Source organism: Pristis pectinata, chromosome 30 (assembly GCF_009764475.1).
Source record: "Pristis pectinata isolate sPriPec2 chromosome 30, sPriPec2.1.pri, whole genome shotgun sequence".
Taxonomy (NCBI): domain Eukaryota; kingdom Metazoa; phylum Chordata; class Chondrichthyes; order Rhinopristiformes; family Pristidae; genus Pristis; species Pristis pectinata.
Window position 1 is genome coordinate 12,562,308 of NC_067434.1, and position 25,867 is coordinate 12,588,174.

The 25,867-nt window shown below is 37.9% G+C and overlaps 1 protein-coding gene across 5 annotated transcripts in view; it reads right to left on the reverse strand.

Moving 5' to 3' along the window:
- LOC127584733 (serine-rich coiled-coil domain-containing protein 2-like) overlaps window positions 1-25,867 on the reverse strand; it is a 532,360-nt gene that overhangs the window by 70,644 nt on the left and 435,849 nt on the right. For all 5 annotated transcript variants that reach the window (XM_052041642.1, XM_052041643.1, XM_052041644.1 and 2 more), the window contains one exon: window positions 17,238-17,336. In XM_052041642.1, coding sequence (XP_051897602.1) covers window positions 17,238-17,336 — 99 coding nt within the window. The remainder of the gene's footprint in view (window positions 1-17,237; window positions 17,337-25,867) is intronic.

Sequence of the window (25,867 nt, forward strand, 5' to 3'; positions counted from 1 at the left end):
CTACTTTGTAGATGGATCATGTTATTTCAAAAATTCTGTCAGGTTAGTTAAGGATGACCTAACTTTTTATAATCTGTGCCAATTATTTTTCAATCTTCTGTATTTTCTAAAAGTTATTTTCACATAGTTTCTCAGAGATAAATTGATGCCCTATCTTCTACCTAACACCCTTGAGTATGTGTGAGTGGATACCATCCAGACCTCAAGTGCACAGAAAGTGGCCATTTACCCGCTCAAGCCTGTTCCACCATTTGATGAAACCATAGCTGTAGAACGATCAAACTCCACATACCTGTCCATAGCCCTTAATACAATTGGTAATGAAAATTTATCATACAAAAGATTGCAATTTTACAATTGACTTAGATCACTTGCTATTTGTGGAAGAGAGCCACCAATTTCTTACACTCAATGTCTCGAAGCATTTCCAATCTTCAGGCCTAAAACGTTTGTCTCTCAGACCATTCCATCAGCCCTGGACTCCACAACTTGTTTTTAGCATTTATTTAAATATATATACAAATAATATATATTATCCTTTCAAAGATATCCCACTCTTTTGTGTCTCTACTTTTTGAGTTATCCTTCTGTTTGCTTTCTTATTTTCTTAAGATTTGCACTTTCCTAATTTTGTACTTTAGATTTTGCCCTGCATGTGTCATTTTCAAGCTTAATCTTGAACCCTAGCGAGTTGTGATTACTACCACCGAGATGCTCTCCAACTCTTACTACTTTTAGCTGTTCTCATTCACTGTCAGTTAGATAAAGATCCAGCCATAATATTTCTGTTTGACATGTACTCAGAGTGAAAGGAATGCTGGAAACATTCAGTTATTTTTTTCTCCTTTCACAACTATTGATTTATTTAGTAATGGAGTTTAAAAGCTGTTACAGTTATTAATGTGTGCCTACTGTTCACATTGTAGGTTGGCTTCCATATTTTTTTTCTCCAATTCCCTCCAAATATTTGATAGTTTAAGGATTATCTTTATTAGGATGATAAATTCCTTGCTTTTTAACTCAATTCATATGTATTATCAATCTACCACATTTGTAATGCATTATTTTTTTCCCCATGGTGTTAACATTATGTCTAACTGACGCAGGCACACCACCTCACATCCTTTGTCTTTTTCAGTAAAATGTCTGCCGGGTGAATTTCAGTGCTTAGTTTTGAATTCACTAGTACGTCAAACAAAATGCTTCTTAACAAAGCAGCTTTACACCAAATGAAACAAAATCCCCAGGCATTATAAAGATCTGGAATAAGACATATCATATTGAACTATACCAGGGCACAGATTTGTGGGGGTGTAGAACCCCTCAGCACTACACTTGGCTTCCCTGCATTAAAACAATGCAAAGATACAATCTCAATTCATTAATGTTCATGCCTGTGCACATTATCCAGAAGAACTAAAGTGATTACAGTTGTCTGAGGCAATGTTTTTAATTTTAGAAGCCTTAATAAAGCCTGCTTTTGAAGGTATCTAAAACCAAATATTGTTATTCAAAGAGGTGAAACTATTTATAAATTATAATCTCTTCTTCTTCAGCAGTCTCCCTGCGTAGAGGATGATTTGTTCCACAGTTCTGTAGGTTCTGAGATGGCTGGAGAGTACTATATGGGACCCACAGACCCTCCCACAAGTGGGCATGTTGTGCTTGACCAGTTGCATGGATGGGTTGCCTGGGATGCTAAGTGCTTTCTTCAGTGTTTGTGCATAAATTCAGCATACACATCATGGAGACTTGAGGTGTTCAGTACCTACCCAAATATTTATATTCAAGTTTGAGTCATAATGGGCCAGGGATTTCCATGAGTCAATGAGGTTTTTAGATTCTTTCATAACACAGAAATTGTTCTTGAAGCATTTTAGAGTCATGGAGCTGTACAACAAAGAAACGGGGCTTTCGGTCCAACTTATCCATGCCAACCAAGGTGCCTACCTGAACTAGCCCCATTTGGCTGCGTTAGGCCCATATCCTTCTAAATCTTTGCTATCCATGTATTTGTCGAAATATCTTTTAAATGTTGTATTGTTCCTGCCTCTACCACTTCCTCATGCAGATCATTCCATATACACACCACCATTTGTGTGAAAAACCTGCCCCTCAAGTCCTCTTTACATCTTTTACCCCTCACCTTAAACCTTTGCCCTTTAGTTTAGACTCACTTACTGTCGGAAAAAGACGGTGACCATCCACCTTATTTATGCCCCTCATGATTTTATAAACCTTTATAAGGTCACTCATCAGCTTCCTACCCCCCAGCCTACCCAATCTCTCCTTATAATTCAAACTCTCCAGTCCCAGCTACATTCTAGTGTTAAATTGGGGAAAGGGTAATTACAACAGTACTAGGCAATACTAGACTAAGTCTACATCCACAGTAAAGACACATATGTTAGACTATTGTTTATTGACTACAGCTCTGCCTTCAATACAATAATTCCAAGCAAGCTTGTCACCAAACTCCGAGACCTAGGACTCAACTCCTCTCTCTGTAACTGGATCCCTGACTTTCTAACAAACAGACCGCAATCAGTGAGGATAGGCAGCAATACCTCAGGCACGATTATTCTCAACACTGGTGCCCCACAAGGCTGTGTCCTCAGCCCTCTACTCTACTTCCTGTACACTCATGACTGTGTGGCCAGATTCTACTCTAACTCCATCTACAAGTTTGCAGCTGATACCACCGTTGTAGGCTGTATCTCAAACAGCGATGAGTCAGAGTACAGGAAGGAGATAGAGAGCTTAGTGGAATGGTGTCATGACAACAACCTTTCCCTCAATGTCAATAAAACAAAAGAGCTGGTCATTGACTTCAGGAAAGGGGGCGGTGTACATGCACCTATCTACATCAATAGTGCTGAGGTCGAGAGGGTTGAGAGCTTCAAGTTCCTGGGAGTGAACATCACCAACAGCCTGTCCTGGTCAAATCATGTAGACGCCATGGCCAAGAAAGCTCACCAGCGCCTCTACTTCCTCAGGAGGCTAAAGAAATTTGGTTTGTCCCCTTTGACTTTCATCAACCTTTACCGATGCACCATAGAAAGCATCCTATCTGGATGTATCACGGCTTGATATGGCAACTGCTCTGGCCAGGACCGCAAGAAGCTGCAGAGAGTTGTGGACACAGCCCAGCGCATCACGGACACCAGCCTCCCCTCCTTGGACTCTGTCTTTACCTCTCGTTGTCTTGGTGTAGCAGCCAGCATAATCAAAGACCCCACTACCCAGGACATTCTCTCTTCTCTCCTCTTCCATCGGGTAGAAGATACAAGATCCTGAGGGTACGTACCACCAGACTTAAGGACAGCTTCTACCCCACTGTGATAAGACTATTGAATGGTTCCCTTATACAATGAGATGGACTATGACCTCACAATCTATCCTGTTGTGATCTTGCACCTTATTGCACTGCACTTTCTCTGTAGCTGTGACACTTTACTCTGTACTGTTACTGTTTTTACCTGTATTACATCAATACACTTTGTACTAACTCAATGTAACTGCACTGTGTAATGAATTGACCTGTACGATCGGTTTGTAAGACAAGCTTTTCACTGTACCTCGGTACAAGTGACAATAATAAACCAATACCAATCTGACATGTTGGAGTCATTTGAAGGTCAGCTAGTCAAAATTCAGGATCAATATGTTCCTGTGAGGAAGAAAGACAAAGCGGACTTGGTTCGGGAACCTTGGATGATGAGACAGGTTGCAAATTTAAGTCAAATAGGGAAGAGAAGAATATATAAGGTTTAAATAACTGAAATTGTACAGGGCCTTATAAAGGAAGCAGAAGAGAACTACAGGGAATCATGAGGGCTAAAATGGGCCATGATACATCGCTGGCAAGTAGAATTAAAAATAATCCCAAGGTATTTTATATATACCTTTAAAACAAAAGGGTATACCTGGTGCCAGAGGAAATGGGTGAGGTACTAAACAAGTACTTCACATTAATAAACACCATGAAGAAGAATGTGGAGGATAGAAAGATCAGGGAGGAGTATGCTGATATCAAGGAGAAGGTGGTGTTGGGGCTCTTGCAGAACATTGAGGTGGATAAGTCCTTACGACCTGATCTATCCTAGTTATTGAAAGAGGCAATTCAGGAGATTTGCTGGGGCCTTTACAGAGATCTTTGTATCCCCTCTAGTTACAGGTGAGGTCCCAGAGGATTGGTGAATAGCCAATGTTGTTCCTCTGCTTTAGAAGGGCAGTAGAGACAAACCAGGAAATTATAGGCCTGTAAGCCTTATGTTGGTGGTAGGGAAATTATGAGAGAAGATTCTTAGGGATTAGATCTACTTGCATCTGGAGAAGTAGAGACTTATTCCGGATAGTCACCTAGGCTTTGTGCAGGGGAGGTCATGTCTTACAAACTTGAATGAGTTTTATGAGGAGATGACGAAGATAATTGATGAGGGTAGGGCAGTGGATGTTGTACACATTGACTCTAGTAAAGCTTTTGACAAGGTTTCTCATGCTAGGCTGATCCCGTAGGATGCATGGCGATTTGGTAGATTTTATTCAAAATTTGCTTGGCCATAGAAAACAGAGGGTAGTGTTGGAGGGGTGTTATTCTAACTGGAGGTCTGTGATCAGTGGTGTTCTATATATATGTATGATTGGACAAAAACGTAGGTGAGCTGATTACTAAATTTGCAGATGTCACGAAAATTAGAGGAGTTGTGGAGAATGAATTGTGAACTTCCATGGTGTAGTGCACCGGGGCAGAAGTACATATTGCACTGTAGCATGTTTTTCAGCTAGCCAGCAGTGCTCAGCCACCAACCAGGTATCAGGGCATTTCAGACCATGGTTGTCAAGTTGTACATCGGCAACAATAATTTTAGCAGGTGCAGGTTTTTGAACTAACAATAGTAAAATTATAAAGGCTTCTGTTTTATTGCTATTGAGGAAACCAGAAACTTTTTTTTAAATAGGAAGCCAGAAAATGCAGCATGTTTTCATAGCAGCTCCTGTTTTCTGTTATTAACAAATCCTATTTTACACTTGCAGAATTTACAAAACTATTTGGTCTCTCAGTAGACTGCAGCAGTTTCCATAAGCTCTATACCTAATCGATACCCTGCTCTGCATCCAGTTCTGTGACCCCCAGGGCTAACAATTATCCCATTTGAAGTAATCCATTTACAGGTTTAATCATGTATGTGCTATGGTAGCAATATAAACACAGAGAAGTAATGTTATCAACTTAAGCAGCTAAAATAGTTATTTGCATTACTCCTAAAAGTCAAACATAAACAGAATTTGTGAAAGGGAGCAGGGCAACAATCTAATAAAAAGAGGAACATCCATAAACTTTTCCATCCCTTCTCCAGTCCTGGAAAAGCAGTTTGTTGAATTTGCCAAAATGAATTCTTGATAAAACATGATAAAAAAAATACATTCTTCTTTTGCTCCAGTACCACCTTTCAGCCTTTGAACACTTCCCCAAAAGGTTAATGGATTTCTGAACTTCTGTGTTTTCAATATGATCATTATAGCTCTTAAGTGTTACTTAATATGAAGTAACAGGGTTAAATACAAGTATTAACAAAGAGGTGCATTTCATATATTCTTATAATCCAATTAGCAGGGACAGATTCTCAAATTAATATCCAATAACAAACTTCATATAGATGCATAAATAACTTGCCTTCAGAGGTCTTCAAATGCCAGTCTGAAAAAAAAACAATGGGCAAGAACCAAATGTCAAACTTACCCAAAGACTGATGCAAACCCCATGAGAGATGGGATGCTCTCAAGCTTCTCTGACTTATCTAAATATGAACCAAAAGTCTAGAGATGACGAAATAATATCATGTATTGATAAAAATGCCTTTAATATAGTAAAATGTCCCAGAGCATCTTATCTGGGCCATGCAAGGAGCTATTATTGGGGGAGATCAAAATTTTAGTCAAGGAGGTTAGTTTTATGGAGAAGAGTGACAAAGGGCTAGAGAGATATAGGGAGGAAATTTCAAGCATTCGGGCCTTAATTGCCAATGTTGGATTATGTAACATCAGGAATGCATTAGATGTCAGCGCTAAGAGTACAGAAACTTAATTTCATCTGAGTACTGGAGAAGGTTATGTAAACAGAGAAATGAAGTCACAAAGAGATCTGAAAAGGATGAGAATTTTGAAAGAAAGAAATTGTTGTATTAGTAGCTGATGTCATTTGGGGTAGAGAAGAGCAATGTTACAAAGACAGAAGTGAGCAGCACTGGTGATGGAGAAGAAACAGGACCAAGCTCAGGCCAAATGAAAGCCAGGTAAAAAATGATTTTGTTCAGTCTCAAGTAGAATGATGTACATGTCCTGAGAATGGAGTCTCTGACAGGGATTGAAGGCAATGGTTTTAATCTTGCAATATTTAATTGGAGCAAGTCTGAGCTTTTTCAGGACTGGGTAGTCATTAAAATGAAAAGTAACATTCTTTTGTTATTAAAAGTGAAAGGGCAGCTCACTTGAAATTCCACTATTCTACTCACATTTAACACAGTCATTAGCTGCATTAAATCCTCTCAAACAATGGTTTCAAATAGGAATAGAATATTTTTCACATTTTCATAAACAGAACTCAAACCAGCCCATTTATTTTGAATGTATTTACCTGCTATCAAACCGTGGATCTACTTGCACATCATATTTGCTCTTGTGTTATCAGAGAGCACACATGCGAAGTTAATGACATTCAGGGAAGTAATGCAACATTTTATTGATTTTTCTGTGCTTCCTTCATATGATACAATTCCCCAGCTCCACTAACCTATTTCACAAAGTCTATCCTGACACCCAACAAATTCATCAGCATAATGAAAATACAACAGACACCTCATACATCTACTGTGTTGAATAAGCTTATTCTGCCACTTGTCCCCTCTGAGCAATGACTCCAAAGACTGAGTAAGGTGCCCAATTTACTGTTGAATTTTATGTTATCAAAACTCATTCATGCAATGTATTACACAAAATTTTAAAAAGTCTTACTTGAAGAGAGAGCAATGTAATGTGGGCAGCAGGCAATAATATTATTTCCATAATATTGCCCACAATACCTAACCTGAGCAGCTGAGCTGTAGGAAAAAGGCTAATAAAAAATTCAATCCTATTTCTTGATAAAACATTTAAATCCATTCTTTTTAGATTCTTCCAAACTTCTGGCATTTACCCAAACATATTTAAGAGCCAAAAGGAAATTAATAAATTGCTCTTCAGAAAAATCTTCTCTCTTCCACGGGGACACAGGACACTCTTAATAATCACTCTACAATCTACTTCTATCATTTGATATCCTACCTGAATCAGCTCAACAGAAACTGTAGGTAGAAACGGTTCTTCTGCCACATGATACTGTGCTTCCAATCATTGGCATTATATACCAGAACACCAGATTGTTACAAAGGACTATCCTTTATAAGAACACAGCAACACAATAAATAGAAACATGAACAGGACACTTGAACTCGAGCCTGCTCAGCCATTCAGTACAATTGTAGCTGATACTCTACCTCACACAATTTCCTGCCGATACCCAGATTTTTTTCAGTGACAGAAAGGCCTTTATCTAAGACTTATATTCTGATGCAGCATCCTCAAACCTCTGGGGAAGATTTACGAGATTCTCAGTCTTCTGAATGAACAAATTTCGCCTAATCTCCCTCCTACATGGTTCACCCATTAAATTGAGGGTATGCATTCTATAACTAATACAGCAAAAGCTGACATTAGAAAACAAGGTATAAAGGGTAGCAATTATGTCAAAAAAAACACTCAGTTAAAAGAGTATGGAACTGTATTCCTTTGTAATAAAAAATAAAATTCTGAAGTCATTTAAGGCAGTAAAAACGCTAGGATTGCAAAGCATCAAATTATCTGTGCAAGGATGATTTAGATAGAAGTCCTTTATCTGCAGTGAGCATCTATTTAGCTGGATAATTTATTTTCTAAACTTGTTCCACAACCATCTCATCCATTACCATTTAATTTTACCTGCCTTCTACCCAATAAGAAGCATTTCATTTTGAGCTCTTTTCATTTCCACTCTACTTATCTCTATTTTAACTTTGCCCAATTCTGATTAAATATTTTCAGCCTGAAAGGTTAACTGTTTCTCTCTGCACAGGTGCTGCTTGACCTGCTGTGTATTTTAGCATTTTCAGATTTTAGGTTACAATTGCAGCATCTGCAGTACTACATGAAGGGAGCAGGCGCTGCATCACAGAAACTACATGTACTATAGCCATTTGAACAAGTGAATTAGGTATTTATTTTGCAATACATTCAAAGGTATATTACAACTGAATATTTTTGTAAATGCCTAATTATAGAAGGACTTCTCCATTGAATTTCCAATCAGTACAGCTTCATGTCAATTCTGAGTTAATGAAAATAAAAAATAAGCTGCTGATGCTAGAAGTCTAAAATAAAAACACTAAATGCTGGAAATAGTCAGCAAATCAGGCAACACTTGCGGAAAGCGAAACAGAGTGAGTTTCGGGTCCAAGACTCTTCAGCAGAACTTCAAAGGGGGTTGGACTTGAAACGTTAACTGTTTGTCTTCCCATATATGCTGCCTTACCTGCCAGTGTTTTCAGCATTTAAAGTTAAAGTTGAGTTTATTGTCATATGCACAAGTGTATTGAAAAACTTGCTTGCAGCAGCATCACAGGAACATAGCATCAGATACACATTAACACGAAAAACATAAATTATACAACATTATACAAGAAAGAAAACAATTCGAACAAAAAAAAGTCCATTGTAGTGCAAAGTGAAATTCATTTTCTGAATAAATTAATCTCTGAAGGGAATCTCTGAGGGGTTAATATTTTAATTAATCTACAATTTACAAAGATTAGCATATTTGCTCCAAAAATAATCCACATAAGTTTTTTTAAAATTTTATTTACAGCGTTGTAACAGGCCCTTCCCTCCCACCGAGTCTGCGCCGCCCATTTTAAACCCAAATTAACCTACCCGTATGTCTTTTTGCAAGTTAAGTTCCTCTTAACCTCAGGTATTTTTACTCTATAACCTCCAAACATCAATATAAGGCAAAGGGAGATACCTTTCAATAATTAGGCTTAAAATAGATAGTAATACTGAATCAACAAACAGCCATCTCTCCTGTGTGAGCCTCCATGGCCTTAAAAGATTCGGAATAACTGCAAACCATTCCTGCTTGTCAGTAATTCAATAGAAGCAGCAAAGTGTGAAACTTCTAATAAAATGCAGGGAAAATGTAAAGCAGATAATTTTTATTATGTATTTTGTATTATAAGGCTGGATATGTAAAGGATTGTGCATCTCTGGTGTGTAGTTTCTCTCCCTCCCCCCTCCACCCTGACACAGGTGGTGGCCATCTCCATTGCTTTTATTCAGGCAGAAATTCAATTAGATTAAAATCACTTTTATATTTGAAATGGGATAATAACCATTAACACAGGACTGCAGAAGCTCAGTGTGTCACAAATTATTTCTGAGGTTCTGAGTGGAAGAAGGGAATAGAACACAACCATAACAGCAAAAAACATACTTTGAAATTTATAGCAACAACTACTTGAGCTAACAATAGATGATGAGAATTCAATATTATATTCAATAATATTGTCTTAATCAAATTAAGATAGCAAAGGGTTTATAATATTCTGTGATTCAAGCTGGGGAGCAACAGATTACCAATATTGGAAACAATGTATTAAACAATAAACTTAAGTGTGGTTTCATATTGAACTTGACCAACAATATGGTTTCCACTCCCCTATGGTTCAATATGAACTAAATTGAAGCTATCCTAAACCAATTCTTGGCAGGCAGACCCACAGCACAAAATGATTTAGAATTTTGCAAAATTAGCAAGTAAGTATCCACAAGAACCAAGTGTGAGTAATGAGAAAATAAATTGTAGAAAAAGAATTGATTATTGGCTGTTTTGTTTTGATCAAAAATATGATGTTACAATATTGAATACATTGAGCTTTGATATTCACATGAAATAGAACTTAACTCACTGTGGAGCAAGTATCCTGCTGCAACCTGTGCAGTCTAGACCATGTAAATTGTTCTGCACTGTGAGCCACACACAACCTACCCCTTTTTGAACCACACAGAGAACCTGTCCTGCTGTGGACCACACACAACCTATCCCACTATGAATCAGATACATAAACCTATACATTATGGACCACCCACCATGGACCCCGTACAACCTATTCACCATAAACATTATGCATTGTGGACCTCACACAGCATATTCTCATCATGAACCACACATAATATCTTTCATGATGGACAATAAGTAATTCAGCTCACCATAAAGAAAATGTAGCTCATCATGGAATACTTACAATATGCCCAACCGCGGACAACATAGTACGCATTCACTACAGACAATATATAACATACTTTACTGTTGATCATGTACAACTTTCTACCATCAATAATTATACACAACTGTATCATGAACTCTGCCTAACCAATTTGATCTTCTGAAGGAGGAAGGTAATTACATACAAACATTTGAAACTGAAAATCTATATTTCTCCTAAATTATGAACAATTAAACAAACCACCATAATTTTTCCTACTGCTTCTTGATTGATTGAAAAGCATTTAAATCAACTTGCTTCCTGTATGATTTGACTAACTGGGTCTACCTTTATAATTTTCAATCTAAGTCTTAACCAGGTATTTATCCAGCTGGTTTTTATCCAGACTATTTGTCCCTTGTAGCGGCAGCAAGGATAGCAGGACATTTGGACCCATGTAGCTGCACGGCTGGAGTAGGAATTCGTGTACACCAGCAATGAAAGGTAAGCATGCAGGTGTAGCAAGTAGTTACGAGGGAAAATGGTATGTTAACATAACAAGGGAAATTGAGGAAGTAGGATGTCTGACTGCAATTGTGCTGGGAATTGGTGAGACCAGTTCTGTGTGCAGCTTTGATCTTATCTTTTGAAGGATGTTCTTGCAACAGAGGGAGTGAAGCAAAGGTTCACCAGATGTATTCTTTAGATGGCAGGATCAATTTGTGAAGAGAGATTGGAAGGTTGGGCTTATATTTGCTAGAGTTTAGAAGAATGAGGGGATCTCATAGAAACTTATAAAATCCCGATGGGACTAGACAGACCAGATGCAGGAAAATGGTTCCTGATGGTGAAGTAGTCCAAATCCAGGGTTGCAGCCCAGGAACACAGGGAAGCTATTTAGGTCTAAAATAAGGAGAAATTTCTTCACCCAAAGGATGGTAAAACTGTGGAATTTTCTTCCACAGAAGGCAGATGAGGCCAAATCATTAACTATATTCAAGGTGGAGTTAGATCTGGTACTAATAGCTAAAGAGATCAAGGGATATGGGGAGAAAACATTACAGTGTACTGAATTTGGATGATCAGCCATGACCATATTGAATCAGGCTCAACAGGTCATATACCCTACTCCTGTTCCTAATTTCATTGATTTCATCAAATCTCTTCTTAACCTTCTTTGCTCCAATGAGAATATTTGCTGATTTTCATATGCAACCTTACCATTGAAATCCTCATTCCCGAAACCAGCTTAGTGATTTTTTTCTGCATCCTGTCTGGGACCTTTCTGAAGTTAGGTGACCAGGATTGGATGCAATCCTCCACTTGTGCCCTAACCAGTGTTTATTTTTTTAAAAGGTATAATTACTCTGTCATTATTCTTTTTATGAATCCAAAGACATCTTCTACTTCAGTAATCAATGTTTTAATGTGCCCTGCCATTTTCGAGAATTTATGCACATATTCATTCAGATTACCCTATTCTTACAGATCCTTTAAAAGATATCATTTAGTCTATACCCTCTTTCATTCTTTCCACAGAAATATATCATCTCACATGTATCTACATTAAATTTCATCTGTTATTTGTCCCTTTACTCAACCTACTCAGAGAGCAGCAGACAATCATCTATTACCATCCTCTTCACGGTTTATCATAATCCCAAGCTATTTGTCAACCACAAACTTGGAATTTTTTCCCTCTACATCCATGTCTAGGTCATTAATATAACAACAAGCAGTGGTCCCAGTTCTGAACCCGGGGACACCACTATCTGCCATTCTCCAGCTTGAAAAACAACTGTTTATTACTATTCTCTGCTTTTTGTCTTTAAGCCAATTTTATATCCATGCTGCTACTGATCCTTCAATTTTATAGACCTTAATTTTGTTAATCGACTTTGTGTGGAACTTCATCAAACACATTCTGATAATCCACATGGCTTTATCTGCTGCATGATTTGCCTTTAACAAATCTGGCTGGCTATCAACTCAAGCTTGCCCAAGTGTCAATTAATGTTTTCACATTATTTTTTAAAACTTTCTCATAAAGTTAAGCTGATTGGTCTATATTTGCCTGGTATGTCTTCAAATCCCTTTCTGAACAAGGATGTTACATTTATCATTTTCTAGTTCTCTTGCGCTTCCCTCTATCAGGAATGATTGGAAGAGTAAGGCAAATCTCTGCAACCTTCATTCCCACTTCCTCACCAACCTATGATAAACCTAGACTTTTTTTAGATCCCATCAGGACTGGGAATTATCCACCTTAATGTTCTTTAAGAGCCCCAACATCTCCTCCTCCTCAATATCAACATGCCTTTGGGTTTCAACATACCCCTCCCTGATCTCACTATCCACCATGTCCTTCTCTTTGGTGAATACCAACGCGAAATACTCATTTAGTTCCTCGCTCATTTCCTCTGGCTCCAGGCATAAATTCCCTCTTTTTTCCTTGAGTGGTCCTACCCTCTCTCTAGTTACCCTTGTTTTTAATTCACAGGTATGTATAAAATATCTTGGAATTTCCTTTAATCCTACTCTCCAAAGATATTTCATGGCCCCTTTTAGACCCCCTGATTCCCTGGTTAAGTTCGCTCCTGCTTCCTTTATATTCCTCAAAGGTCCAGTCTACTAAACCTTACATATGCTCCCTTTTTCTTTTTGACTAAATTTGCAACATCTCTCATCACCTCAGAATCCCGAACCTTTCCATCCTCGTCTTTCCTCCTCCCTCCCCCAGTTTGGCACTTCCCCCTGGGTCCAGTCTTATCCCTACCAATAACTGAAAACTTACAATGTTATGATCACTGTTCCCAAAATACTCTCTCACCGAAACACCAATCACATGGCCAGGCTCATTTCCCAATACAAGGTCTGGTATGGCCCCTTCATTGATTGGACTATCTGCACACTGTGTTAAGAAACCCTCCTGGATGCACCCAACAAATTCTGCCCAATCTAAGCCTCTGGCACTGAGAGTCTCCATCAATATTGGGGAAATTAAAGTCACCCAGTACAATTAACCTGTTGCTTTTACATCTTTCCATAACCTGCTTACGTATCTGTTCCTCTGTCTCCTGCTGGCTATTGGGAGGCCTATAGTATAACCCCATCATAGTGATTGCATATTTGTTATTCCTGAGCTCTACCCATGAGCCCTCTCTAAGTGCGACTGTGACATTCTCCCTGATCAGTAGTGTAACCACCTTCCCCCCACCTCCACTTCGTTTACACCCCTTTCTATCGCATCTGAATCCTGGAACTTTGAGCTGCCAGTCCTAGTCTTCTCTCAACCAAGTCTCTATAATGCCTACAACATCGTAATTCCATGTACTTATCCAGGCCCCAAAGTTCATCTGCCTTACCTGTAATACTCCTGGCGTTGAAATAAATACACTTCAGCCCATCAGTGCCACTGTGTTCATTAACCTGGTCTTTTTAGACTGTGAATTCCAGGCCCCTATCATTATCCGGGTGAACAAAATTTTTCTAATCTCTCTGATCCTTCTACTACTTATTCTAAATCAATACCCCTGGCTTTTTACACCTCTACTGAGAGAAATGGGCTTTCCTATATACTCTATTTGGCCCTCTCCTAATTTTAAACATCATAATTTAGTTTTCCCTCTGACTCCTCTGTTTCAAAGAAAGCAGTCTACTTTATCCAGTTTTTTTGCCATAGCTATAATCTTGAAGACAGAGTACAAATGGGTAGAGGAAATGCTTTAGTTATACAAAGCTCCAGTTGGACCTCACCTGCAACAGTGTTATCATTGAGCACACCACCTTAGGAATGATATTATCATCCTGAAGAGAACACAAAACAGATTTAACAGAATGATAGCTAGGGATGCAATGATTAAATTCTATGATACACTTACACAAAGTAGGGGTGTATTTCCTGGACTTTGGATAATTAAGTGGTAAGTTGACATCTTCAATATTAAAACCCAGAGTTGATGGAGAAAAAATATTTCTGATAGTTGAGATGTCTAAGTCTAGGGGATGGCAACTGAAAACTGGAAACATTTAGGAAACATTTCTACATATAAAAGGCAGCAAACATTTGGAATCACAATTGATGTTAGGTCAATTGTTAACTTTTAACCAGAAATTTTCAGAATTTTGTTATAAGTAGATATGGCTTTAAGTTACAGGTATTACAGATCCATAGAAAACTGTGAGGGCAATAAGAAAGTTAAGTTGGAAAGACCTTGTAAAAAGTGATTTTTTTCCCATTCTTAATTTGTATCAGAACTGCAAAATATCTCTTTGCTGATAATATAATAGAAGCAGAACACTGAGAATACTTTCATGCTAGACTATGTACCTAGACAAAGATAACATTTGTGCATGATACGACAAATTATTCTGAAGGTAATGGAAAACTGTTTTTAATTAAGAAGATAAAAGAAACTTCCATTTATTTTTGCAGTTTGATACATGGTTACTTTTGAACAGTCTGGTTGCTCTTGACTGTGAACCTTAACTATGGTTACATTATCTGTTTCTCATGTACAACCTTAACTGGATAACAGGGTATGCCATGCTAATACGGGTAGAATTTAATGATACTAATTGTGTAAATAATGAACCTATGCTATAATCTTAAACAATTATCAATTCACCTCAGTATGAAGATCAGAAAAATTAGTGATTACCTTAATCACAATGCAACAATCTTTTTCTCAATTTATAGAAGTGGTGGGACTAATAAGGACACCATGATTGGGGAAAAAGTTGGGTAGTATCGGCTACTACCTGTTACTGATTATTTTGGTCTCTAATCTCTCCTGGTGCCTGCATGGTTAACAGTCTTTTTGTTAATAGCTTTAAGGCAGTATTAAGATAATTTCACATAGTCTTAAGAGTTTAGTTTTTGTTGAAAATACCCAAATTACACAGAAACTTTGTTATAACAAAGAAAGGAGTAATATTGATGGAGTATACAAAGAAAAAGCAATTAAATGAAAATTAAAAAACATGAGTAAAGGAATTGAGAGAATCTGGATCTGAATGCAGTCACAATGGACAATGTGAAATATTCTGTCAGATAGTTCTAAGATCTGTTACGGACTCAGTGAATGTCCCTTTAAGATAGAGTGTGTGTGTGTGTGTGTGTGTGTGGGGCGTGCTTACGTCAATAGAAGATAAAGGACATAATGACGTTGTTGAAGAAGTCAGAAGGAGAAGAGAGAGAGAGAGAGAGAGAAGGGAGAGAGACACCAGCCTGCTAGTTTTCTCTATCGATGGATGGGAAACAATAACTGTGTCTGCCACTGAAATCCATGTATGGAAATTGGAAGTAATCTGGTGGAGTTCACTTTGTTGCTGACCTGTAGAAGGAAACAGGTATTTGTGTGGACGACCACGATTCGGATGCTTTTCGGGGTGAGGAAGTCACTACCGAGTAAACACTGAAGTGTCGCTTGGGTTTCATCGTGGAACATTTGGATTTTGTAATTACTCTCTCTCTATGTTTCTCTACGTCTATGTCTTATCTTCAGACAACGGTGGTTGTTGAAGAAGCCTTTGCTCATGTTTCACCTTATGGCTTGCTGAACTGAACTTTAAGAACCATTCCTGAACTTGGAGTTTGGGAGTTTGCCACACACACACACGAAGAGTTTAGCTTTAGGGGTTAATGTTCAAGGTTTAACATTTTTGAATTCTAACATTCTAACATTTTTACTTTTATTTTACGTATTATCATAAGTAGTGATTAATAAAATAGTTTTTAACACTGAATCATGCCCAGTGTGTTTCTTTTGTTGCTGGTTCGTGACAGATCCAAGTACTGCCTTAAAGTAGCTTCTACAGGTGTGAGCATATACCACAATGTTATAAGTCATGAGTACTGTCATCCAGGGCACCAGCAGAGTTGGTACTGATCTGAGAGAAAGCTCCTGGGGGACACTGCAGTTGAAAGTGTCCCCCAGGAGCTTTCAGATAAGTGGCTAAGATAAGTCATAGGAAGATGAAGATTTGGCTTCCATACATCGTGGGGAGGCACAAAATAACTAAGATTGTGAAATTTGAGACACTGGAAAGCATGCATATCGTATTGACAGCACTGAGAGGTATCAAAATGAAAAAATACATCTATGCATAGTATCCTTTCTGTAAGTATATCATCTGCGTGCTATTCATTTGACTAATAATATGTTATTAATATTACTCTGAACAAGTGTCTTTCAGTAAAAGGAAAATGTAGCTAAAGTTTGCAGTCACATGTGAAACCTATAGCAAATGCACACTGAATATTTATTTTGGTATTCACTGGTTAATCAAATGTATACCAAAACAATAAATGCTAGAAGAGTATGTTGTTGAAATTTCCCTGCCCCTTAAGTTTTTTTGTACATTTTACTAAATCTGCTTCATACTAAAATCAATGCATTGAAGCAAGGCAGTTTAGTGTAACGATTAATACAACAGTGAATACTGCTTGTACTGAAACATGCATGAAAATTTCCAGAACTGTGGACAGGATTAATGATAATTCTCCAAGTTTCAACACACACTTCATCAAGCTTGGTTGGAAGATAATGTTCGTGTTTTTGTAACACAATACTTCCTATTATGTCAACCACTGGGTCAGCAAGCACTGTAGGAAGGAAGTTTTCAAAATTTGTAAGGCTGAATCTCTCTAGAACACATCAAAACCCACCATAGGCAACAAGTCAGCACAGAAAACTATTAAAAGGAGATATATTTTGTGAATGTACTTTCTTAATTTGCATGCCAGTACGAGTCTCAAATATTGTAATTTTTACCTTGAGTTGTTTAACAGTAACACAAACAATGATGGGTATGGAAATATGGAGAATGAAAAACAAACAGAGAAAGGATACATGAGGTGAGTGGTGGTCAGGCTAAAAGATCTAGAGGTATTGGACTTACAGAAATTCCTTTATTGATTGTTTGGGTGGTCTTATCAGCACTTGAACATGCTGGTCTTTTTGTGGCTGAGTTTTCTTTCTGGCAATGACATCTGGTGCTCTGTATCCAAAAAGAAAGGAATTAGTCAAATAAACCCACATATGCAATAATGCCATTAGACCTTAGTGCTATGTCTTCCACCTGTGCACACCAACCACCAGCTCTAGCTCTACACACGCTCTGATTTTAACATTCTTATTATCCTGTTAAATTTTTATATGGCATTGCTCCATAATAAGCTTTGGCCTACCCTACCTTTATCCAAAATTTGACTAATTTGTTCTAATATCTCTCCTTTCTTGCTAACTTCCCTCATTCCCCAACTCTCCAAGAATTCTCACGTTCCCCCAACTCTGCTCTTATCCACTTTCCACTTCCATCCTCTCAACCATTGGCAACCACGTTCTCAGCTACCTAGCTCCTATACTCAGGAATTGCCTCTCTAAACATATTTTTCTACCTCTCATTTCTCCAAAAGGACTCTCCTTATAACCCAGCTGCTTAGACAACGGATCTTCGTTTGTCTTGGTATAAATTTTTTTACCAAGTATATTCCTGTCAATCATCTTGAGACATTTTACAATTAAGGCTATATAGCTATTTTACTTTCAGATCAACTACATTCCTACATTCCTCACTGCAATTTATTACAGGGTGAGATGATTGGGGGAGAGAGATACAAGGTAACTCATAAATATTTTGAAAATATTTCAATTTGTTACAACCTCTACCTAAGCAAAAGCAGCCCCTGTATTTCTTAGTACAATACCAGATGACATATTACATATTGCTGGTCATAACATGCTGCAGTGTCATATACTAATGGCTCAGTAACCACAGAAACCATAAAAAATTCAAACTCTTTACCTCATGACATACATGGTTTATTACAATATTTATCAATATTTAGCAACACATAATTTGGCAAATGGTAAATATTAAAAGGAACTTCTATTAATGAAGCAATTATTGGAGAGAGATTCATTTCTGGAGATGTTACACCATGTTGTAAATCCTGAGGCAAACCAATTTCTTGCAGTAATAAGCTTCTGTCCTTATCACAATGCCCTTATTCCAATCAGGAACAGATGGAGAGTACACTAGTCAAACAACACAGACGAATGTGTTCTTTCAGCAGCTGCTGATGGCTCCATTTATACTGTTCTGGTCAGCAACAGACCCCTCAGCTTCCAGAGAGCTGAGGGAATCTGGTAGTAATTAAAGCAAAGAACTACAAGATTTATAATGACTTCTGTCAATAGAAAGATGCAGTTGTTATACACAATATAGAATCACTCAGTAACATCAGCAATTGAAACTGCGTAAATGAAAAATGGAACAAAATAAATTAGTATGATTTAATAGCCATTAATGGGACATGTCTGAAAAGTGGTCAGAGTCAGGAATTAAATATTCCAGAATACTTAAGTTTTGGAAGAGTAGGCAAAATGGAAAAGGAGCAGCAGCCCTAATGAAAAAGAATGGGCTAAAGGAAGAAGAGAGAAAGGACCACAGTCAGAAAACCAATAGTAGAATCAGATCTGATGGAGCTAAAGCAACAGCATAGGGAGAAACATTGATGGGAGTTGCCTATAGGCCCCTTGGTCACTAGTAGTAATGGAGGTCCTTGTATGAATTAGGAAATTAGAGACATTTGTAACAAAGATAATATTATAATCATGGGGGACATTAATGCACACTTGGACTGGAGAAACCAAATGTGTGATAATAGAGAGCGAATTCATGAAGTGCACAACAAATGATTTTCTAGTTGAATATGTTGAGAAACTATGATGGATCAGGCCATTTTAGATCTAGTGTTGTGCAATGAGAAAGGTCAATTAAAGACCTTACTGTTCAGAGAACATCAGAGAAAAGTGATCATAATATGTTACAATATCATGCAGAGATTGAAAATATTATAGTTCAAAATGAAGTCAGGGTCTTAAATGTAAACAATCAAACCATGAAGATATGAAGACTAAGCTGGCTTCGGAAAGTAGTTGCCTCACAGCTCCAGTGACTCAGGTTTGATGCCGACCTTAAATGCGGTCTGTGTGGTGTTTCCACATTCTTCTCCCAGGTCCTCTGGTTTCCTCCCACATCCCAAATCTGCTGGTTAGTAGGAGAACCAGAGTGGAGTTAATGGGCATATGAGAGAAAATAGGTCACCAATAGGGAAACAAGTGCAGAAATGAAATTCATGGGATTGATCTGAGAACCAATATACACTCTACTGCCTAATGAGAAAATATAAAATTAAAAAGGTAGGACAGTAAACAAACAATGAACAAAAAAAAACTGCTGGAAGAACTTAGTGGCTCAAGCAGCGTCTGTGGATGCAAAGGGATGGTCGACGTTTTGGGTCAAGACCCAGCATCAGGACTGAGTTTGTTTTTTGCTCCAGAATTCCAGCATCTGCAGTATCTTGCATCTCCAGGTTAACAATGAACAATGGCTGAATAGTTTTCAAAAAAGAAAAATCCCTTTAAGGCAAAAAAAAATTGAACAGGTAAAATAGCCCAGCCAGGGCTAATGAGAAATTAAAGACAGAATCAGATCAAAGGGTTTAAATGTTACCACAAAAGAGCAGCAACCTTGAGGACTTGGAAATTTCAGAATTCAGATAAGGAAGATTGGAAGGTAACATATGTAACTCCACTATTTAAGAAAAAAAAGAGAGATGAAGAACTACAGACAAGTTAATCTAGCATCAGTGGAAGGGAAAATGCTAGAATCTATCATTAAGGAAGTGTTAGCAGAACATGTAGAAAATAATAATAGAATTCGAGAGCATCAACATCGATTGATGAAAGGCAAATCTTATTTGATAAATCTGAGTGGTTTTTTAAGCCGTAATACCTTCAGAATAGAACTGGTAAATGTAGTGTATTTGTACTCTTAGAAGGCTTCTTATAAAGTGCCACTCAAAAGGTTACAAAACAAATTTAGAGCACACAGGATTAGGGGTAATCTAGTGGCAAGGACTGACAATTTGTTAATGGACAGAAAAGAAAGATGAATAAACAGGTAATATTTGGGTTGGGATGCTGAGACTAGTGGGTTGCTACAGGGATCAGTGCTGGGGCCCCAGCTATTCACAATCAATGTCAATAATTTCGATGAGGGAACCAAGCGTATTATTTCCAGGTTTGTTGATGGAACCAAGGAAAGTATTAGTTGCAAGGAAAATGCAGAAAAGCTTCAAAGGTTTCCAGACAGGGTAAGTGAATAGCAAATGGAATATAATAACATGGAAAAAATGTGAGGTCATGAAAGTCAGTAGTAAAGGGCAGAGTATTTTTTTTAAATGGTGATAAATTGAAAAGTGCAATTCTTCACAGGAACTTGGGTGTCTCTGTACATGAATCACTTTAACTTAACTTGCAAATATATCAAGCAATTAGGAAGGCAACAGTATGGACACACCAGAGACTGCCTAATTAGACAGATGGTGAAATCTGGAGAAACAAAACAAACTGCGGGAAGAACTCAGCGGGTCAAGCAGTATCTGTGGTGGCAAGGGGAGGGTTGACATTTGGGGTCAAGATCTTGCATCAGGACTGAAAGTGTAGAGGGAAGACAGCCAGTATATAAAACTGAGAGGGAGGGATGAGACAGAGACTAGCACGTGATAGGTGGAACCAGATGAGGGAGAGAGAGGGGGGAGTGTTTTCACAGAGGCTGGTAGGTGATAGGGGGAAACAAATCAGGAAAACAAAATTAGGCAGATAGAGCCAGATGGGGAGGGGAGGGGGGTGGTGGGGAAGGCAAACAGTATTTTGGTTTTAGTGAAAGAAGATAATTGTACTAGGGTAAAGATGTTTTACTGCAGCATTGAATCAATGTGCAAAAAGTTACAGACTGAACAGAACACCTGTAAAGTGCATCCAGTGACTGTGGAGAAAATATCCATTAAAGGTTCCTAAAGTGTTTGATGATTTCAGCAGGCTGATGACTGTTCCCCTCAAATGAAGAAAGTTTAAATAGCCTCTTGAATAGCAGTCAGAAGCAAAAACTTGTGGGTTCATGCTCAGGATTGGGGGGGGGGGGGGGGGGGGTGATGAAATGTACCCAATGTAGCCCATATCCTGATGGTCACCTTTGTGTGTGTGATTGCATCAAACTGTGCATAGTGTCTGGGTACGCAAACACCAAGCATCAGCACATGCTGAAGTTCATCCTGGTCCTGGTGTTACAAAGGATTGTCCTGGCCTCGTTGCAGTGGAATGTTCCATTTAGTTATACCATGCCACAACATCTGCTCCCTGTAGAAAAGTTTCTGTGGAAAAGCAGTTCTGACCACTAGTCAATCAGGCAGAAATCTGCAGAGGTCCTGCAGAAGAAGGAAACAGTGGATCCTGTCAGATGGTTCCCAGGACAGACTCTCAAAATTATTTGGCAGAATGCCTCATCAACAGAGCTCTCAAACAAGTACCAATGCCTCACTTGGGTGGTGGTGAGAAGAGCCCTCCCTAAAGTATTCCTTAAAACAAGTCTGAATCTCAATCCCATTACACACTGCCCTTGCGGATGAAATAGTCTTCCATCTCAGTATGGACTGTGTGTTTGCCAAGGTGGTCTGAAAAGGGATGGAGTGCTGTTTGTTAAGGTTCATCCTGAGCAGTTGTATAACATAAGACTTTCCATTACAGGCTGTTCCCAGATATGAATAATGAAGCAAGCATCAACTGCTGCTAGAAGTTCATCAACTTAGTGAAAGATGCATTTTGGTTTGCCCGCAACTTGTTGGTCTTCCAGTGGAAGGAGATGTTCACAACCAAATGCTGCCAATAGTCACACTAAAAGAAGTATGCACTGGAGGAGACACTGAAACTTGGTGCAGCCACAGCAAATGCTTTGTGGGGAAGGACCACAATCTAGAATCCAGCCACCACTGAACACTGAGGGGCTGGGCTCTGTGCAAAAGTGTCTCAAATGTTTCAGGATGTTTGAGGATGAAAATTAGTGACTCTGTTACTTTGTAAGTGAATATGTAGAATTGCTTGGCACAGTGAAAGGAGATAATGACATGTCCCAAATGTATCACTGTATATTTTATGAATAAGGTATATTTTTGGGAATAAATGGCATGTAAACAATTGGTACTTTTTTCTGGCTTTGAAGGAAAATATAGTCGGGATATTTGGAAAACTCGCCCCTCTCATTGGAGTTGTGTCACCTAATCTTTTCTGTGTATCAACATTTCATATGAAATATTACACCTCTTTCAATGGAGCATTCCCTTAAGACTGCACTGAAGAGCGAGTCTAGATTAAATCCAGTCCTGGGATTTGGACCCATGGCCTTTTGACTTGGACTAGGAAGAAAAAGGGGATAAATAAAAAAGCAATTTAGAGCCATTATTCAAGGCACTGGTATGTCAGGAAAGTAGATATCTTGATATTAGTTATTGATGCAAGATGCACAGATATCATTTCACATTATTTTATCCGCAATTCACTGTGGGCCATACAACGATCAAATTCTTTCACTATGTGCTGACAGCTACAGAGCAATAGAGAACTTGAATCTGTGGTTGGTATGAAAGTATGCAAGATTTCAAACCACAGATCATACCAGCTTTTCTGAAAACGCCTGCCTCTGAGGTTGCAGATCGAATGCCTTTCGGTATCTTGGTGTTGTCCATGCCTCCCCTCGTGGTGTTTTCATGAAGTGGAGTAATGGTGATGTGGAGGCAAAGATAAGTGTTGACAGCCATAGTTATAATCAATATATAAGAGTTTGCTGTTGTGCTTTATATCAGTCCAAATGCCCATCTTGTGATGAGTAAACTCTCATTAGCGTCATGTATTTTCATATTTTCTTATAAAACAGGCCATTCGGTCCATCAAGTCTATGTCAGCTCAGAGCAATCCCATCAATCCCAATACACTACTTATTCCCTTGTATCAGATTATTTCTCACATGCATATCAACCCTGCCCTGATTCTCCTGCCTCCCAACTCCACAATAGGTAATTTACTGTTACCATTTGGGATATAGGAAGAAACCAGAGCACCCAGAGGAACCAAAGCAGTCACAGACAAACTCTGCAAAGGCAGCACCTTAGGTCAGGATCAAACTTGAGTCACTGGAGCTGCGAGGCAGTAGCACTAACTGCTGTGCTGTGTTGTTTACAAACGCTATATAAAGTGTTATATGAGATCCATTGTATAACTTATTTTAGAAAATGCTAAATAATCAAAGCAGATGGTCTACTCATGCACATGAGCACTTCATTTCTTCTTTGTTAATGCACATGAACTACTGATGTCTGTTTGGAGCATTGGAACAAATCTCAGACTTAATTAACAGAGTGCCATATTTTGAAGTAATTAGTTAATTCTTCCAGGGCACTTCAAAACTTCACAGAAAAATACAGACTATTAGAAGAGACATATGCCAAATTTGGGCAAGCATGAATCATGGAGATCTGCAACTGATGGCTTCAGGAGCAATTGTGCAGCTTTGCCTGGGTTTGGTATTTAATTACTTTATAAAATGCCTTTCTTCATCTACCTGAAGGTATGTTGATATTCTCACTTTAGTCCTTAATGCTATATTAGGAGTCATTTTCCAACAGGTAGATTGAGTGACAATGTATTATGCAAATGAAATAGGTTGATTGACATGAACTGCTGCGGCACTTTAGAAATGAAGCAGGAATCCATAGACCCATTGTGACAAGATAACTAAGGGTTCAACAAGGGCAATGATGACTCAGGGCTAATGCAATAGATACAAACATAATTTCCTCAACAATTAAGAGAAAGAAATAAGAACAAGTCCACTTCATCTTCTGTAGAGCATCAACATTCAAAACTAAGTGTCTTTTCAGCAAGATTTTTTCATTATGATTTTACTAGCTGCTTTGTTCATCTGATACACGTTTATCTATCTGAGCCTTCAAGTGAAAAGATGTTTTGCATAACAAATTACTTCATGGAACGTCAGATTTGAAAATGATATTTTAGAAAGATAAATAACTATTACATTCTTTCCATTTTTAGATGATCAGCAAATATAATCCCAAATCATAACTTCCATTCACAATATAAGCTACAAAAGTGCACAATTCCACCAATAACCACATTGCAAATCCATATCTACCATACAGATATAGAAAAAAGTTAAAAAGAAATAGAGGGAAAAAGGTGGAAAAACTACTTTAGAAATTTCAGACTATTAAAACCAAATCCTCTGAACCTGCAATAGTTAATTCAGAGCAACAGAGGGGTTATTTAACAGTAATTATCATAGTGTTAAAAGGATACATAAGACTTGAAATCACAAGATTTTCTAATGGTCAGTTTACTTTATTTTAACAATGATCAAGACAGCAAGATGCTTTTTAAGCAAATCTACTAGTACAGCAATATGTCTCAGACATTAACTTTTATATTTTTTTTTACCCATGCACCTTCTGCTTGCTGCTGGAGTATCATTCGTACATAAGTAACAATGAACACCATTAGCCCCTCTGCTCATCTGGGACAACTTTTATCATTTTGTACCAATGCTTATCGTGATGTATTTATAGATTTATAGATCAATGAATTGATTGATACGAGAATTACTGGGAACATTTGGCTGAGGAATGTCAATGGAAATAATGGTTACAACAATGCTCTTATGATGTCAAAAAATGTGGAAACTCCAAAACTTAAACGTTATTTTCCTGGAAGAGAACTGTACATTATTTCAAGATGAACAGATTGCTGCTGCAGAACAATATCAGAAAAGCCTCTTCTTGTAAGTTTGAGTGGGTAAATCATAAGTGACAGTCACACTGTGCAATGCTTTGTACAACAGCAGATATCATGCAGTACAAAACTAATTTATTTGGAGACATGCTGTTTTATATTTATAATAATGTGCCCCTGCAACAGATGAAAAATTGCCAAACATTTGTATTAGTAAGAATGGAACTAAGAACAGTAAAGTAACAAAAAAGAGAATACTACTCTTTTCTAAAATATATTTTTTGTCCATTTGCTTGGCATAACTAAAGCGATCTAACCAACTCATCAGTAATGCTCATTGACTGCTCATAAGCAAATTGAGGTATCTCTCTGCATGTATAGAGAGCTATGTTCTCCAGAAGTATTTCACATCTTTGTGACAAATCCTTTTTTGCATCAAATGCTCCAGCTTAATACACCACATGTGCTTATCTAGGAGTTTATGGTGTACACTGGGGAACTTTCAAATTTCATTGCTATACTTGAAATATTAGAGTGCTCTGGTACCAGGTTATTTATATAATGGCTTTCATTTAGCAAAGTAGATGAATCAAACTTATTTAGCTGTTTTAAGGTACTGAAATATCCTGCTGATAGTCAGGCATGGATAAGCAAATGCAGTAAAACATGGGTTTAAATAGAAACCTGTGAAACACTTGACCAAAAATGTCAACATTTATTTAAGATTAATTTTCAGGTCACGAACATTATAGACAAGGCTAATCCCTGTTGTCCTTGGTGGTAGGAAATTGTTCTGAACTGCCTTCATGAATCACTGTCATCCATTATCTCATTGCTGTTCATGGCAAGTTTGTCTGTGAAAGTTGGCTCCCACATTTCTTACCA